General features: G+C 48.7%; 6 protein-coding genes across 6 annotated transcripts; 3 read left to right on the forward strand and 3 right to left on the reverse strand.

Annotated features, from left to right (window-relative positions):
- Nucleotides 1-91: 91 nt before the first annotated feature.
- Nucleotides 92-2,709, forward strand: DFJ58DRAFT_322877 (tyrosine protein phosphatase). The gene is made up of 5 exons (XM_041379845.1): nucleotides 92-243; nucleotides 299-569; nucleotides 621-713; nucleotides 762-1,385; nucleotides 1,443-2,709. Exons 1-5 carry the CDS (start codon nucleotides 203-205, stop codon nucleotides 2,397-2,399), a joined length of 1,986 nt encoding a protein of 661 aa, XP_041250376.1. The 5' UTR covers nucleotides 92-202; the 3' UTR covers nucleotides 2,400-2,709.
- Nucleotides 2,710-2,778: 69 nt separating this feature from the next.
- On the reverse strand, nucleotides 2,779-4,009 carry DFJ58DRAFT_650954 (Uroporphyrinogen decarboxylase; the record flags this gene model as incomplete). The annotated part of the gene is made up of 3 exons (XM_041381597.1): nucleotides 2,779-3,270; nucleotides 3,342-3,844; nucleotides 3,895-4,009. The coding sequence occupies 3 exons, from the start codon at nucleotides 4,007-4,009 to the stop codon at nucleotides 2,779-2,781; spliced, it is 1,110 nt and encodes a 369-aa protein (XP_041250377.1).
- A 134-nt stretch (nucleotides 4,010-4,143) lies between these two features.
- Nucleotides 4,144-5,221, forward strand: DFJ58DRAFT_758508 (uncharacterized protein). Its single transcript, XM_041388295.1, has 5 exons — nucleotides 4,144-4,241; nucleotides 4,292-4,355; nucleotides 4,407-4,531; nucleotides 4,588-4,718; nucleotides 4,776-5,221. Exons 1-5 carry the CDS (start codon nucleotides 4,207-4,209, stop codon nucleotides 4,886-4,888), a joined length of 468 nt encoding a protein of 155 aa, XP_041250378.1. The 5' UTR covers nucleotides 4,144-4,206; the 3' UTR covers nucleotides 4,889-5,221.
- A 2,825-nt stretch (nucleotides 5,222-8,046) lies between these two features.
- DFJ58DRAFT_741356 (cytochrome P450) lies at nucleotides 8,047-10,153 on the reverse strand (the record flags this gene model as incomplete). The annotated part of the gene is made up of 11 exons (XM_041387138.1): nucleotides 9,935-10,153; nucleotides 9,560-9,884; nucleotides 9,366-9,514; nucleotides 9,200-9,315; nucleotides 8,984-9,145; nucleotides 8,761-8,950; nucleotides 8,624-8,705; nucleotides 8,446-8,571; nucleotides 8,381-8,384; nucleotides 8,187-8,323; nucleotides 8,047-8,130 (listed from the first exon to the last, which is right to left on the reverse strand). Exons 1-11 carry the CDS (start codon nucleotides 10,134-10,136, stop codon nucleotides 8,049-8,051), a joined length of 1,575 nt encoding a protein of 524 aa, XP_041250379.1. The 5' UTR covers nucleotides 10,137-10,153.
- A 1,812-nt stretch (nucleotides 10,154-11,965) lies between these two features.
- Nucleotides 11,966-14,701, reverse strand: DFJ58DRAFT_676246 (cytochrome P450). The gene is made up of 12 exons (XM_041383116.1): nucleotides 14,500-14,701; nucleotides 14,058-14,442; nucleotides 13,682-14,006; nucleotides 13,487-13,635; nucleotides 13,321-13,436; nucleotides 13,146-13,268; nucleotides 12,894-13,083; nucleotides 12,756-12,837; nucleotides 12,575-12,700; nucleotides 12,516-12,526; nucleotides 12,333-12,462; nucleotides 11,966-12,279 (listed from the first exon to the last, which is right to left on the reverse strand). The coding sequence occupies exons 2-12, from the start codon at nucleotides 14,254-14,256 to the stop codon at nucleotides 12,198-12,200; spliced, it is 1,533 nt and encodes a 510-aa protein (XP_041250380.1). The 5' UTR covers nucleotides 14,257-14,442; nucleotides 14,500-14,701; the 3' UTR covers nucleotides 11,966-12,197.
- A 260-nt stretch (nucleotides 14,702-14,961) lies between these two features.
- DFJ58DRAFT_650666 (cytochrome P450) lies at nucleotides 14,962-17,046 on the forward strand (the record flags this gene model as incomplete). The annotated part of the gene is made up of 11 exons (XM_041381585.1): nucleotides 14,962-15,163; nucleotides 15,214-15,538; nucleotides 15,584-15,732; nucleotides 15,783-15,898; nucleotides 15,953-16,075; nucleotides 16,144-16,333; nucleotides 16,389-16,491; nucleotides 16,524-16,649; nucleotides 16,699-16,730; nucleotides 16,779-16,908; nucleotides 16,965-17,046. 11 exons carry the CDS (start codon nucleotides 14,962-14,964, stop codon nucleotides 17,044-17,046), a joined length of 1,578 nt encoding a protein of 525 aa, XP_041250381.1.
- Nucleotides 17,047-17,187: the final 141 nt, after the last annotated feature.

Raw genomic sequence — 17,187 nt, forward strand, 5'->3', positions numbered from 1 at the left:
AATAAGAAACAAAAGGATGTGAAGAAAGCAACTTTGAAGCCTGACGCGACGGTCACGGGACCCGTTTCCTTTTGTAAGGTGGTTCTTTCCTCGAGGCTTGATAGCGGCAATTGTTCCTGCCCTCACAAACCGCGTCTTTCACTCTGACCACCACGAGGCTTTCTACCGTTCTAGTCACCGTTCACAACAGTGAGCTCCTGTCATGGCACCAACCTGCGCTCCGCTCTGCTATTTTGGAGACAGGCAAGTCCGCTCTTGACCGGTCATTTCCAAATTTCTGAATTAATCCTATCTCTAGGCTTTACTTTACTACCTTCCCCTACCCCGCACCATCTCCCCAATCTCTCAATAGCGCAGCCTCCAACTCAGGAAATGCTCCAAAGATTCGCCCCCAACCCCACATGGGTGCACCACTTGGTCCTTCAGTCCCCACCCCGGATGATGACGCAATTTACTACTACTTTACAATCGATGACCAGCTGCTCTACACCTCATTCTATCAGGACTGGGGCCCGCTAAACCTCGCAATGGTCTACAAAGCGTGCCTATTAATTCATGGCCTTTTGAAGGTACGCGTCCAATTCTCCTCGATCGTTGGCACGCGATCATGATCGCCACAGGATGAAGATCTCAGCGCACACCGTCTCGTTCTCTATTCTTCCGATGATCCACGTCGTAAAGCTAATGCTGCCTTGTTGATGGCCCTGTACATGGTATGACTCGTTATCTCACAAAATCCTACCGTATTCACCCACTCTCAGTTGATCGTCCATAATTACACTCCATGGCGCTGCTTCCAACCCATAAGCGAACTAGAGTTCATGTCTTTCAGAGACGCAGGGCGTGGCCCTTCTACCTTCAACCTTAGCATTCACGACTGTTTGTGGGGTTTCTGGAAAGGAATTCAAAACCGCCTTATCGACCTTGATGTTTTCGACCTCCAAGATTACGAGTTCTATGAGAAGGTCGAGAACGGTGACTGGAACTGGATAACACCCAACTTCATCGCATTTGCTTCGCCTAGAGATTATGCGTGGACAAAACAGAAGAATGAAATCGAGACTGCTGTTGCTACTACTGTTGTCCCTACATCCCCTGTGCGACCTGGTGTAGCTTCACCACCCAAATCACCTCGCAAACTCGCTCTACAACGTAAACTTAATTCCGCTTTCTGCAATTGCCTCGATTATTTCGAGAAGCATAAAGTCGACCTCGTCGTCCGTCTCAATGCAGAGCTCTACGATAAACAGCTATTTTTGGATCGTGGAATCAAACATCTCGATCTATGTTTCGAAGATGGGTCAAACCCGTCAGACGAAATCGTCCGCACCTTCATTGACGTGGCAGACGCCGTCATTGAGGGCGGTGGGGTCGTTGCTGTACACGTGGGTTATTTCACATGTATTTTGCTCGTTGTCCTGACATGTTTATATGATACCCAGTGCAAAGCGGGGCTCGGTCGCACCGGATGCCTCATTGGGGCATATCTTATCTGGAAGTATGGATTTACAGCATCGGAGGCGATTGCGTTTATGCGCATTGTCAGGCCAGGCTGTGTTGTTGGTCCACAGCAACATTACATGCACCAGATGCAGCTTCAATGGGCAAAGTGGGCCGCTGCAGATGAGATACGACGCTTGCAGGCAGCTGCAGTCGCAGCCGCCGCACATGTCGTGACTCCTGCTACACCTCCTGCAGAACAAGATGAAGTCATGCATGAAACCAGATCGTTGACGCCACCCCTACCACCCATACTACCCGTCACCCCCGGTCGTGCTGTCGTAGCTACGAGGGCGCGTGAGACGCCTCCGCCAGGACAGCCGCGCAAGACGCCTATGGCAAAGCGAGTCGCCATTGAATCGGACGAAGAAGATGTGGAGATGGATGACACCCTCCCTGCTCTTGGAGCAGCACCACCCGTTACCCGGCCTCGTGCTAGGACAACGACTCGAGTCTCGGGCGCAAGAGGTACAGCGTCTGAACAACGCCCGACGCGGGTGTTACGGTCATCCGTGACGAGCGTACATCAGAAAACTACTGCCGCCAGGAACGGTCGAGCGGCAGCTCCACCTCCTAACAAGATACCCCGATTGACTGGAGCTTCAGCGGCGCGTAGTACTGCTGCTGCTGCTGCAAGAGGGCCTGGTGCCCCATCAGCGCGTCGTGTACCCCAACCCCCTTCACCTACCCCTTCGCGATTACCGACACTCGCCAAGAAACATAACCCTGCACCTTCGCTGGCGGAACTACCCACTACACGATCAGGCAAACCTGAATCCTGGATGAAGGCAGGAGCCTCTGCCATCGTTATGCCTCCCTCGAAGTCTACACAACGCCCTGGTCCACGGCCCGTTAGACGGAGAAGAAGCAGCTTTAGCGCTGCGGATGTCGTTGCATAGACACCATAGCATTGGATCTGTTGCAAGCTGTATTCCTGCTTTCGCGTTCATGTTTAGTCAGCTCTCGCACTTTTCATTATCGACAATGATCATCTTCATTCGTTTTCTGTATTTAATGGTGAATTTTCTTTCTGGCGTCGTATAGGCTCAGTATCTTTCGATATCCGCACTGTCCACATTATCCCCAAATCACCCATCATCGAGCATCCATATTGTGTAGCCCTGATCTCATTTACCTTTCCGTACCACTTGTCTTACCAGAAGGCGCTATGGAATGATATACGAGAGCAGGTGATCTCGTCCGCAACGTCCTGCCTATTGGCGGCGTGAGATGAAGGTTCCCTTGGTGTAATTACAACTTTTTTTTGCCCCTCTCACGTCATGAAGACGGTACTGCCGAGTACTTGTGAACACACTCCAGGAAGAACTTCATGTCTTCTGGATCAACCCCTGGTGTGATGCCATGACCCAAATTTGCAATCCATGCCTTGCATGCACCGCCCCTAGCATCATGGAACATATTGCACATCCTCTTCACCTCACGCTCAATGGCTTCTCTACCGCCATAAAGCACCACGGGATCGAGGTTGCCTTGTAGAGTGATAGTTCTACCGTCAATAATGCCATCGGTGAGCTTGGCAACATCCCGAGGGTCAAGCGTCCAGTCGAGACCGATGGTGTCGTATCCTGCGCTTGCAGCGAGAGATGGGGATGCGCCTTTTGCAAACAAAGTGAGAGGGACGACAGGGAGTTGTCGTGCCTTGAGTCCCTCACGGACTTCGTCCGCAATACGTTTCAGATAAGGCAGAGCGAACGTAGAAAAGTCATGCGGCGACAAATCTCCAGCATTCGAATCGAATATCTGCAGAAGCTGTTGGTAATCATAGTTTAGTTTGTGTGATCCCACTGTCCTGATCCGCGATAAGACAAACGTGGACGAACCTGTGCGCCGGCCTTCACCTGCCCGATTAGATACTGCACGCAGATGTCTGTGATGCGCCAAAGTAGCTGTCTTGAAGCCTCGGGGTATTTAAAGAGCCACGTCTTTGATTTCTGACGCGTCTGGCTTCCGCCGCCCTCGATCATGTACATCATAAGTGTCCACGGCGCCCCGCTGAAGCCGATGAGGGGAACCTGCCCTGCAAGGGTCTTCCGCGTGAGGGTGAGTGCCTCGAACACATATCCGAGCTCTTTCTCTACATCCACCTCGCGGGGCAGCTTCTCGACGTCCGCAGGCGTGTTCAAGGGATCGGTGAAGTGCGGGCCCGGGTTCATAATCACTTCCATACCCATGGCTTGCGGCACGACGAGGATATCGGAGAAGATGATAGCTGCGTCGAGAAGGCCGGCGTACCGCCGGATGGGCTGCATGGTGATCTCAGTTGCGAGAGTAGGCGAGCGGCATATCTCGAAGAACTCGTGGGTTTCACGGGTTTTTCGGAACTCTGGTGCAGGTTATGGTGAATCGGATGGAAAGGGTATCTGGATGGCGTACCTGGGAGATATCTCCCTGCTTGGCGCATAACCCATACGGGTGCGCGTTCTGTCTGCTCGCCGCGAGCTGCGCGGAGGAGCAGGTCGTTTGTTAGAGTCGGAAATTCTTGTGCCATCTTGATGATTAGGTGAAAAAATAACTTGTGTACGCGTCAGACGCCAGCGGCAAATGTGGTTCGTGACGAAGGCCAATAACTCGTTTGGGTGTAGCACTGATCATGATCTGCTTATGTCCGAATCGGGGTCTTTATTTCCTTCTCACCTTGACTGTCATCCCGTTATCTCTCAGCGCTAAGTATGCGCCTTTTGTATTATGACCATCACCAATCCAACCCAATTAATAGACGAGTGAGTCGTTTTATATGCTAGCGGGGTAATACTCAAAAACTACACCACAGGTTCAAAAAATCGGGCGAATTTGACCGTCTGAGACGTGATCTCCTGTCACATTTCCAGCGCAGTGTGAGTTGTCATCCAATACATACGTGGCACGACCGCTTACCCGGCCTGTAGGACCGCACAGAGGCCTTTAAATCTCGGGTTGATGATATAGCCCGACAACGGCTGTCTTCTGACCCAAAACTGATATCTATGCCCAATGATGCTGTCCAGCGTGAATTATTAGGGGAAATCGACCGGTTCGTCCGCTCATTGCTGCTTGGTCAGTGCTGATGACCGGGCCTACTTTTCTCAGCTATCCTATTGTTGAGCGAGCGATAGCTGACGCCCCTTTATTATCGGACCCATCATTCATCGCTGGCATTCGTGCTTCACTGGAACGTACCATGTCGGCAGGCAGGGGCGAAAAGAGCAATGCTACTCCAAGTGAGCATTTATATGTATGTTTTGACGGTTTCTTTTAGTTCTTGACTGGGATGATAGGCCAATCGACGCCAAACCTGCAACCATGTGATTCGGGCAATCCCGAATTCAATCCAGCTATTTCCCAGCCCAATGGCGCTCTGACGCCTTCTTCGGCGATTCAGAAAGAGTGAATTTGACCATTGCGCCCCTGGAATCTCTATACATTGTCTGACTGGACACTCGAGTTCTATCTAAAAGGTTCGACTGTTATGCCTCTGCACAAGGTAATGCTCATACGGCCAACTGCAAGCTGTTTATTTATTCGTCCTTGACTTATTTATTCATTACAAGGAATCACTTGCGGTTAGGAGACCAACAATCTAAGCAAGATCAGTGATGTATCATCATGTAATACACCGGCAGCTGAGCTTCAAAGAATTGTAACGATAATAGGCGAGTATCTCTTCCATTCAATTTATTGTGAGAAGGCGCGCATACCGTGGTCCGGTAGGATATCAAAAGACCCTACAAGACAAATAGAGGATCGAGCTCAGCGTGTGACGCCGCAGCTGCTTACCCTGCAGCTAGTTCACTTCCGCAGGTGTCCGATCGTTGGACCAAAGTCGGCCAATCTGTCGGATGGTACTGACTTTGCTTGGAGACCGGTAGGTTGATAACACATAAAGACCTAAGTTGTTGCTTGCCACAATTTGAGGTGTGCGCGTGAAGTTCCTATAAGAAACAACGTTTGGAAATAAAGGAGATGATCGTGACATTCAAATAGAGACACGGTCACATTATGTGATTTCTGAGTCCTGAGATCTTCAGCCACTACTTATTGGCATTATCAATTTTAAAGTTCCCGCATGCAGCAAATAAGATCCGGCATCTCCTGGCGCAGGGGTCGGGATACACCATGAGCTTGGAGCAGCAAGGACTTAAGTAAGTACTGAGAAGTACTGAATGTGCTGAGCAAACGCGTAAAGGAGCATTTTATTTCATTTTTGGTGAATGATTGCTAATCCCATATGATTCTTACGACTCGTAACCGAATGAGTCTATCTTGACCAGTCTTATTAGCTAGACAAACAATCTTTTCCTTTTACCACGCCTTGAACATTCACTCATGAATGGATTTTTCAAGGCCTATCTCGAGTAGTCATAGCTAACCGTCTGGCACCAGAACAGATTAGAAATCTGCTCTCTTGTGGTGCGGATTCGAAACCTGTTGACATGCACAGTTCTTCGGAGGTTCGTCTAAACTTGGCCAGCAAGCGTCCCGGCCCAAGTGGTTAACACAACAGAATCAAAATCTGTTTCTCTCGTACTTCGCAGGTTCGAAACCTGCCTAACAACAGGGTTTTTTTCTATCGGAACACGCCTTGAAGATTCACTCACAGACAGTTCCTCGGAGGTTCATCGCAACTTCGTCCTCGCCGAAGTGGTTACCACAACGGAATCAAAATCCGTTTCTCTTGGACTACGCAGGTTCGAAACCTGCCGAACAACAGGGTTTTTTTCTATCGGAACACGCCCGGTTCCTCGGAGCAACTTCGCCCTGACTGAAGTGGTTACTGCAACATAATCAAAATCTGTCTCTTGGGTCGTACCAGTGCAGGTTCAAAACCTGCACAATGAGTTTTTTTCCATCCGAACACGCCTTGAAGATTCACTGATGAACAGTTCCTCAGAGGCGCATCTCAACTTCGCCCTGGCCAAAGTGGTTACTGCAACGGAATCGAAATCTGTCTCTTGGACTGACACTACTAGTGCAGGTTCAAAACCTGCCGACGAGGTTTTTTCTATTCAAACACGCCTTGAAGATTCACTGAACGACAGTTCCTCAGAGGTTCATCTCAACTGCGCCTTGGCCAAAGTGGTTACTGTCACAGAATCGAAATCTGTCTCTTGGCCTGTATCAGTGCAGGTTCAAAACCTGCCGACGAGGTTGTTTTCTCTCAGAACACGCCTTGAAGATTCAGTTATGGACATTGCCTCGGAGGTTCATTTCAACTTCGCCTGGCCAAAGTGGTTACTACAACATAATTGAAATATGTTTGTGTCGGACTTGCGCAAGCTCGAAACTTGCCGACGACAAGGTTTTTTTCGATTGGAACACACTTTGACATTCACTCATGGACGGATTCCTCGGAGGCTCATCTTAACTGATCTTAACCAAGTGGTTACCACAACAGAATCAAAATCTGTTTCTCTTGCAGTCGGTTCGAAACCTGCTGACAACATTTTTGCAGTGTATAGATCCTCAGAGCTCCGTCTTAACTTAGTAGGCCCAGTCATTGCGCCGAAACCTCCCTTTTATGTGATAGTCTGTCCATGAAATAGAATTCACCTTCACGCCTCGTGCGGATCGTCCCAGAAACATAAGGTATATCACTGAGATGTGTACGTGCCAACCTAGATTCTCGACGGACTAACCAAAACTGTCGGGATTCACCTCCAAATGAAACATTGATGGAGCTGGAGGCCAGAAGAATGCACGCAAGCTAAGGACAGAGTGAGTCTGATGGTCAGGCAGATGGCAGATGATGTAACCTCCCCAGCCTCGCTGAAGTCTCATCGATGAACACTCCTTCGGTCGTTGGCTCTTCCAAAGCGTCCGAGGATGATTCGGAAGCTAAAGGTAGGAGAATTGAAAGTGGCAGACCGAGTCATATCATTCTGATATGTGTACTAATTTGCATGCGCTCCTGTTTTGTGTTGATGCGGGGCGGAACATATTTTCGATTGCCATTATCAGCGCTCTGACCGACAGCGAGTGAGCGCGAGTCATCATAAGAAAATCATCAATCAAAATCAAATGATGGAGACTCGAAGCAGATCTACAGTATGGGTTGAACAATGTTCCGAATCCTAGAATAATGGAAAAAATTTGCTCAAAACCGAACCAAGGTACTCGGATGATTCGAAGGTGCACGAAGTCCTCTTACCTATTACGGATGTGTGATACTGACTAAGGGAGCGCGGCTGTCTGGCTTTCCATACTTCACCTGTTCAGGTGCATATGGTGTCCGGATTATGCGAGCTTTCTGATCAGTCAAGGGTAGCCGCAACGCGTAAAATCGTCGGCCATTGGCTGAAGAGCTTAAGCTTGCTACTCAAGTTATCAGACAAGTATATGGCATTGGTTCAAAAAGATGAGGCAATAATAATACATGATGTACGATCACCAGAATCCTCCATTTCCGAGAGAGAAACATGACGGAGCGAAATGGCGAAATGGCGAAATGGCGAAATGGCGAAATGGCGAAATGGCGAAATGGCGAAATGGCGAAATGGCGAAATGGCGAAATGGCGAAATGGCGAAATGGCGAGAAGCTTATCCTTGTGCCTTTAGTATTTAGCATCCTGCTGAATGAGTGCAGTTGCTTTCGCCGAGCGAGCCCGAATAGAGCACTTGAAAGGGTTGGGGTGGCTGCGAGTGCATCTATTCATACCAAAACCTTCAACGCGATAACGTGGGCGACATACCTGATGGTGAATGGTGAGGGGTCAACCTCGGGGGTGATCTCAACACCGTTCTCGACGACCTTGGAGATATCAAACACCGCCAATGACATCGCCGCGGATATCCAGATGGAGGATTCTGCGAGGAGGAGACCTGTACATCAAAGACAGGCAACGTCAGAATACTGCGTTGATCATCGATGCTTCTGCGAATTAGGGATACCTGGACAGATACTGCGCAGGAGAAAGTCAGTATTCCTCTCAAAGTAATTTCCATACTTACCGTCTTCCAAAACCGAAACAGATCGTCCGAGGCTCTGTCTCAGGCTTCTTTCCGTCATTGGCCAAAAAGCGTTCAGGGTTGAATTGTGAGGGATTAGAATAGGTCTCCGGGTTATGGAGCATGAACCTGGCACGATATACTGTGAAAATATCGAACACGGAACGAGCGGGGTACTAACCAAAGGTTGGGTATTATGATAGAACCTTTTGGAATGTAGTACCCGTCATGGACGTCGTCCTCAGTTACACGGTGGGGAAGACCTGTCATTGAGGACTGTTCGGCAACTAAAGAATGTAATAAACGAGGTACGCATACCGATAGGAGCGACAACATTCCAGCGCAGTACTTCTTTGACAAGCGCCTCGATATAGGGGAGGGAGGCGCGGTCGGCCAAGGAGGGAAGACGATCAGGACCAACAACGGCATCTATTTCAGCCTGAGCTTTCTTCTGCACATCAGGAAAAAGTGTCATGGCTAGAAAGAGCGAATATATTGCGGACACAGTCTGAGAAATCAGGCATTAGTCTCATTGACACACAATGACTGAAGTATGTGAAATATGTAGGGAGGGACCAACTGTGTCGGAACCACCGCCGTATAGAGCTTGAGCAGACCATCTTGCAATGTCATGTTCTTCCGCAGTCAGAGTTTGGCCTTCCAACATAGCGGAGGTGCATGACATTGGGGCATCGCCAGCAGCCTATAAAATTTAAACTTCAACCCGGATGACCGGAAAACTACGAATGTTAGTCACTATCTCATCTATGGCGAACTTGTAGGGCGCAGAAACCATCTCTTGGACAATCTCGTGCCATTCACGGGCTAGACGCTTGAAGCCAGCACCAGGAAGCCACTCAGGGACCTTGGCCACTAAAAAGATAAGGTCATTGGAACCAAACCATTTCGATGCTATAGCTTACAGAACGGAAGATAATCAACCATGAAGGCACCAGGAGTAGTGGTCTGTGAAAATGAATCGAGACCGCGTTCTGCAATATTGATAAAGGGATCGCTGCTCTCTTTCACTTCATAACCATAAGAGATGTACAGAATGATAGCGCCAGCGGTACTATAAAAAATCAAGATCATGTCAATGCAAGAATGAATTACATACTGTCGGATGTGTTCCTGTAATTGGTCAGGTGTTGTAAGCACACGCTTGAGGAATCGGTGAGTCTCGATCTCCATAATCGGCCTATAGATGTCCAATGCCGCACGGCTGCCAATGACGCGGTGGAGGTTCTTGCGGTACCGACGAAAACGGCCGCCGTAAGAGAGAAGAGGTAAACTGTCCTTGAAGCCAACCAGTTCGCCAGCCATGGGAAAAACAGGACGGTCAGAGTACACCGTGCTCTTGTTATCCAGCATGTCCATCGCAGTCTTGACAGAATTCAACACGATGGTGTGCTGACCCAGAACCTCGACGTGCGATATTTCACCTGCAGACCAGACTTTGAAATGCATGATTTATGGAAAACGAGGGACTTACCATAGATCTTGCCCCACTTTGTGAAGGTGAGCCAGGGCTTGACTTGAGGAATGTCTAGCACATTCCCAACGAGAGGCAACCCCGGAGGACCGGGTGGATATGGTGCAGGGTTCTTCTTTCTGAAGACCCGCATTAGCAGATATACTCCGATACCAACAAGACATATTGGGTTCAGCCAAGCGACATAGGTAAGCGTCAACATAGTTAACTAGCAGAGGTTGAAAAACTCAAGAACAAAGTCACGGTTGTGCAACAACTCTTATATGGTCGCTCAAACAAATGATATACCATGAATGGTCCCAGTACCCAGGGTAGGACAAGCCTGAGCCTGATGCATATGCATGACTCATTCAATTTGCTGTCATGCCAGTCTGATACCAACTTGTCTTCTAATCACTGTACCCTTGTTAGTGACACAAACTCCGAATTTATCAAGTGCTACTTACCAATGACCATTTCTATCTTCAAACTACAAACCTGAGGCCTGAATCATCGTGCCTGCTGTCCAAGTATTACATTCCAAGAAATACCCTTGTGACACAAGCTCCGAATGATATCCGAGTCAGACCGAATAGTAGACAAGTAATACTAGTATGTCCAATTTGACTTTCATCTGAATACTTACCACTCACCCAGGTTGCTCTTATCGCAGTTATCAACATGTGGTCATGGTGTTAGAAGTGGATGATCAGATCTAGAATCGAGTCTGCAATGACACTATTGAAGTTCCGCGATGACTCGATCCGACTTGCCACCGTTGTCCGCCACTGACACCGAAGCTCACAGCTGCCAGTGGCTCCGACCCTGCTCTATTCCTCTTTTCATATTCCAAAATAATTTGACTACCGGATCTCAAAACGAATGAGGTACAACTTCCTTGACAGAGGTCCAGCATTGTCTCTGAGCGCAGACACCAATTCCCATTCGGTTCGGAAACAGCCAAAATGGGTACCTCGGTGAGTGGGTTTTGGCCCCGATGTGCTGAAGGCCACGAGGTCTGGGGCCTGAAGCTTCCTGCCCCCCTCACTAGCCCTCCCCCAACTGTAAACTACCCTGCTGGTGGGTCACACTTACCGTATGTAACTGGCCGGTCATCGGACGCGGTTGCAACGGTCCTACACAGAACGAGAAGGTTGGCGCGGTTGGGTAGAGGTAGCCCCCTGATGAGAACTTTCGCAGATTCGAATCCGTTGTCATCCCCGCCACCTAGCGTCCATCTTGCCCCAGCTAACGGACCCTTATCCCAGGAGACGGGGTGTTAAGGACGTAGTCTGCCTCGCGACGCTCTACTGGCCGCTTCCGGCTTGGGCTTCGCTTTTCCAAGCAGCTTGCTATTCAAGACCTCAGTCACCGCTCGTCAAGCATCTCTTCTGGTCATTGATCCGACTCCACTATCACCTACTCTGCCTCCAATCACTCTAACGTTGCTTTCTTCAAGTTTCTTAACAAGCACCCATCGTGAAAGTCGCGCTGTACCGTATGGTTCGGCAACAAGATATATCCCATCGTGATCTATGTTTCTGTCTAAGGAAGACTCTGACAATGTGGCCGAACTCGATCCCATGGTCAACCTCTATTCCATGGCCAAAACTCGATCCTGTGACTGAACTCGATCCTGTTGCATCTCATAGTACCACCAAACAAGTTTCGCTGTTGCCCGTTTCCAGCCGTCTACACTTCAAAACCGGCTTCGGAGGGTTGGATTAGGTTGGATTGGAGGGGCAGAGATATGGGTCGTGGTAGAGTCCAGGAGCGTCAGACCAAAAGTTTCCCATCCTACGCGCTCAAACGGGCGACGACTGAGATATAAAAAAAATCGATGGCACTGGGAAGTTCTGACATTAACGAAGCCTGCGGATCCGCAGTTTAATGTTTGAGAGACAAACTTCGCGATGCTAATATAATGATGCACTCAGCACGATAAGTTTGTCGTGAGCTGTTGGTGAAGTAGCCGGAGGTAGCTACCGTGCGTAAAGCTTGAGGTGTCACTCAATGAAAAGAGAGCCAAAATACTTGGGTGTGCTCTTGATCATGAGGCGTGAGGTGTCAGACAGGCGGATTGCCAAGTAGACCGCAATAGTCTTTGATTTCAGAGCATGCACTGTCAACATGGAACAAGAAAACAATTGTATCGATATGTGACACCACAGTCAATCCTGCACTGTGATGCAAAGTTCAAACTATGACAGACCTAGATGTCAGATGTGAAAATCGCCACCGACAATAAGTATTTATGTCAGCTTCGTATTTCATCATCACACGCTTAGTAGTTAGCATCTTGCTCAATGAGCGCGACGGCTTTCGAAGAACGAGGCTTAATGGAACACTTGAAGGGTTTTGGGTGGCTAGAAGGGTATCTATCGGATCAGCGCCGGGCGTGATCAGATATGTAACATACCTGATCGTGCCTAATGATGGATCAACCTCAGGGGTGATCTCAATACCGTTCTCGACGGCCTTAGAGATGTCGAACACAGCCAGTGACATCGCGATAGATAACCAGGTGGAGGCTTCAGCGAAGTGGATAGCTGTAAACGAAAAGTAATCGAGCGTCAGAATACAATCTCGGAGTTGGGCATACCTGGACAAATACTGCAGAACAGAAAGTTAGCATGGCACAACAACCTACTACAAACTTACCGTCTTCCAAAACCGAAGCAGATCGTGCGGGGCTCTGTCTCGGGCTTCTTTCCGTCATTGGCCAAAAAGCGCTCAGGGTTGAATTGCGAAGGGTTAGCATATCTCTCGGGGTCATTGAGCATGAACCTGCCATTATATTCTGAAGTTCAAACATTGAATATGAATAGAAGAGGGTACCAACCAGATGTTAGGTAGAACCATGGAACCTTTTGGGATGTAGTACCCGTCATGGATGTCGTCCTCAGAGGCACAGTGGGGAAAACCTGGCATTGAGATACCGTTCGACGACTTAATAATGCGTTAAACGAGATGCACGGACCGGTAGGGATAACAGTATGCCATCGTAGGGTTTCTTTGGCAACTGCTTCAATGTAAGGAAGAGAGCCTTGGTCGGTGAAGGAGGGAAGGCGATCAGGACCGACAACAGCATCTATTTCAGCCTGAGCCTTCTTCTGCACATCAGGGAATAGCGTCATAGCTAGGAAGAACGAGTTGATAGTAGCAACAGTCTGAGGAAGGAAATGTAGTGTTCTTAGAAGATGATTATTAGAAATATGGAGGGAGGACCAACCGTGTCAGAAGCGCCGGCATATAGAGTTGCAGCAGACCATTTTACAATATGCTCGTCTTCCTTTGACAAAGGACTGCCTCTCAACAGCTTCGAGGTGAAAGACTCCGGGGCAATGCCAGCAGCCTGGGAAAGTCAAAGTTCAACGCATACTCGCAAAGCTACATATGATGGTCACCATCTGATCGACGACGAATTTGTATGGTCCAGAAACCATTTCTTCGAGGGTGTCATGCCATTCGCGGGCCACGCGCTTGAAGCCAGCACCAGGGAACCATTCGGGGACCTTGACCACTAAAAATAGTGAGGCGATTGGAAGTAAACGTCTGAATGCTATGTCTTACAGAATGGCACAACATCAGCCATGAAGGCGCCAGGAGCGGTGGCACGCGACCACTGTTCCACAGCGCGGTCTGCAATGTCAACGAAGGGGTCGTTGTTCTCTTTCACCTCATAACCATGAGAGATGCGTAGAATGATAGCGCCAGCGGTGCTATAACAATCAAGATTTTGTCGATGTAAAGATAAATGGTACATACTGTCGAACATGTGCCTGTAGTTGATCGGGTTTCGTGAACACACGCTTGAGGAATCGGTGGGTCTCGACCTCCTCGACCTGGCTATATTTGCCCACAGCGGCACGGGTGCCAATGACGCTGTGGAAGTTTTTGCGTTGCCGGCGTAAACGGTCGCCGTAAGGGAGGAGAGTCATAACGTTTTCCCAGCCAATAAGTTTGCCACCAACAGGAAAAATAGGACGGTCAGAGTATATAGCGCTCTTGCTGTCCAGCATGTCCATCGCAGTCTCGACAGAGTTCAGCACCACGATGTGTTGACCCAGAACCTCGATATGCGACATATGACCTGCAGATAAGACCCTGAAATGCAAGATTGTGGCAAACGAGAGATACTCACCATACTTCTTGCCCCATTCCGTGAAGGTGAGCCAGGGCTTGATGTGGGGCATGTCCAGGACGTTCCCGATGAGAGGCCACCCCGGAGGACCAGGGGGATATGCAGGGTTCTTCAACTTGTTGAATACCTGCTTAAGCAGATACGCTCCGACACAAGCAAGACATAGGTCGAGCCCAGTGGCGTTGGTAAGAGTCAACATGGTCTAGTACTAGTAAGAGAGGACGATCGACTCAAGAGGGGGACGGATGTAGTGGAGCTTGAAGGATTAAATAACAAGAGTCCTGTCTGCGGACCGTGTTCAATTTATGACCAAACTCAGGTACTTACCTTTCTTGCGCCCATCACGAACCCTTGATCATCAATTTGATTGGATCTCAGTGGAAACCTACAGGTGACAGATTGAGTCTTATAAGACTCGAAGGAAGTCAATGATGGTAAGTACCGTTTCGTACGATTTCACCTATAAGATACTGAACACCGGTGACGAATTCCTCAGTGGACTCCTTGACCAGGTAGCTAGGCAGACCCTTGTACATGGCAAATGGTAAAATAGCCGCAGAACGGTAATTAGCAGAATGGCCGCACTGGATCTAACGGCAGTTGGCAGAATGGCAGAAGTTGTATTGTCACACTGATGGTCTGACAAAAATATTTCTTACTATATCGAGGCTACACCTTCTGATGAGTGGAATGTCCCATCATCCATGCCGCATGTTGCAGGCCTCGATTAAGTACGTATACGTCATTTCTCATCAGAAAAACTACATATTACTTATAAGCAATGTCTAAGTCCCGAACAGGGTTTTCCGCAGTCCGTCTATCGAGTCGTCGACGGCTTGCCTCATTAGACGGGCTCTAATAAGAGCTGTTGCACAACTTTGTTCTTGACCTCTGCTAGTAAACTATGTTGACGCTTACCTATGTCGCTTGGCTGAACCCAACATGTCTTGTTGGTATCGGAGTATATCTGCTAATGCGGGTCTTCAAAAAGAAGAACCCTGCACCATATCCACCCGGTCCTCCGGGGTTGCCTCTCGTTGGGAATGTGCTAGACATTCCTCAAGTCAAGCCCTGGCTAACCTTCACAAAGTGGGGCAAGATGTATGGTAAGTCCCTCGTTTTCCATAAATCATGCATTTCAAAGTCTGGTCTGCAGGTGAAATTTCGCACGTCGAGGTTCTGGGTCAGCACACCATCGTGTTGAATTCTGTCAAGACTGCGATGGACATGCTGGATAACAAGAGCATGGTGTACTCTGACCGTCCCGTTTTTCCTATGGCTGGCGAACTTGTTGGCTGGAAGGACAGTTTACTTTTGCTCTCTTACGGCGGCCGTTTTCGTCGGTACCGCAAGAACCTCCACCGCGTCATTGGCAGCCGTGCGGCATTGGACATCTATAGGCCGATTGTGGAGATCGAGACTCACCGATTCCTCAAGCGTGTGCTTACAACACCCGACCAATTACAGGAACGCATTCGACAGTATGTAATTCATTCTTGCATTGACATAATCTTGAATTTTTATAGTACCGCTGGCGCTGTCATTCTGCGCATCTCTTATGGTTATGAAGTGAAAGAGAGCAGCGATCCCTTTATCAATATTGCAAAACGCGCGAACAACCAATTTTTACAGTCCATTGCTCCTGGTGCCTTCATGGTTAATTATCTTCCATTCTGTAAGCTATAGCATCGAAATGGTTTGGTTCCAATGACCTTATCTTTTTAGTGGCCAAGGTCCCTGAGTGGCTTCCTGGTGCTGGCTTCAAGCGTCTAGCCCGTGAATGGCACGAGATTGTCCAAGAGATGGTTTCTGCGCCCTACAATTTCGCCATAGATGAGATAGTGACTAACATTCGTAGTTTTCCGGTCATCCGAGTTGAAGTTTAAATTTTATAGGCTGCTGGCGATGCCCCAATGTCATGCATCTCCGCTATGTTGGAAGGCCAAACTCCGACTGCGGAAGAACATGACATTGCGAGATGGTCTGCTGTATCTCTATATGGCGGTGGTTCCGACACAGTTGGTCCCTACATATTTCACATACTTCAGTCATTGTGTGTCAATGAGACTGATGCCTGATTTCTCAGACTGTGTCCGCAATATATTCGCTCTTTCTAGCCATGACACTTTTTCCTGATGTGCAGAAGAAAGCTCAGGCTGAAATAGATGCCGTTGTTGGTCCTGATCGTCTTCCCTCCTTGGCCGACCGTGCCTCCCTCCCCTATATCGAGGCGCTTGCCAAAGAAGTACTGCGCTGGAATGTTGTCACTCCTATCGGTATGCGTACCTCGTTTATTACATTCTTTAGTAGCCGAACAGTCCTCAATGACAGGTCTTCCCCACCGTGTAACTGAGGACGACGTCCATGACGGGTACTACATTCCAAAAGGTTCTATCATAATACCCAACCTTTGGTTAGTACCCCCCCTCGTTCCGTGTTCGATATTTTCACAGTATATCGTGCCAGGTTCATGCTCCATAACCCGGAGACCTATTCTAATCCCTCACAATTCAACCCTGAACGCTTTTTGGCCAATGACGGAAAGAAGCCTGAGACAGAGCCTCGGACGATCTGTTTCGGTTTTGGAAGACGGTAAGTATGGAAATTACTTTGAGAGGAATACTGACTTTCTCCTGCGCAGTATCTGTCCAGGTATCGCTAACTCGCAGAAGCGTCGATGATCAACGCAGTATTCTGACGTTGCCTGCCTTTGATGTACAGGTCTCCTCCTCGCTGAATCCTCCATCTGGATATCCGCGGCGATGTCATTGGCGGTGTTTGATATCTCCAAGGTCGTCGAGAACGGTGTTGAGATCACCCCCGAGGTTGACCCGTCATCATTCACCATCAGGTATGTCGCCCACGTTATCGCATTGAAGGTTTTGGTATGAACAGATGCACTCGCAGTCACCCCAAGCCTTTCAAGTGCTCTATTCGGGCTCGCTCGGCAAAAGCAATTGCACTTGTTCAGCAGGATGCTAACTACTAAAGGCACAAAGATAATATTTCACTCCGTCATGTTTCTCTTTCAGAAATAGAGGATTCTGGTGATCTGTTTTATTTGGTGGTGAATCCCGACAGTTTTGGTTAGTCCGTCGAGAATCTAGGTTGGCACGTACACATCTCAGTG

Source organism: Suillus subalutaceus (assembly GCF_016647625.1).
Source record: "Suillus subalutaceus strain FC151 chromosome Unknown DFJ58scaffold_4, whole genome shotgun sequence".
NCBI lineage: Eukaryota > Fungi > Basidiomycota > Agaricomycetes > Boletales > Suillaceae > Suillus > Suillus subalutaceus.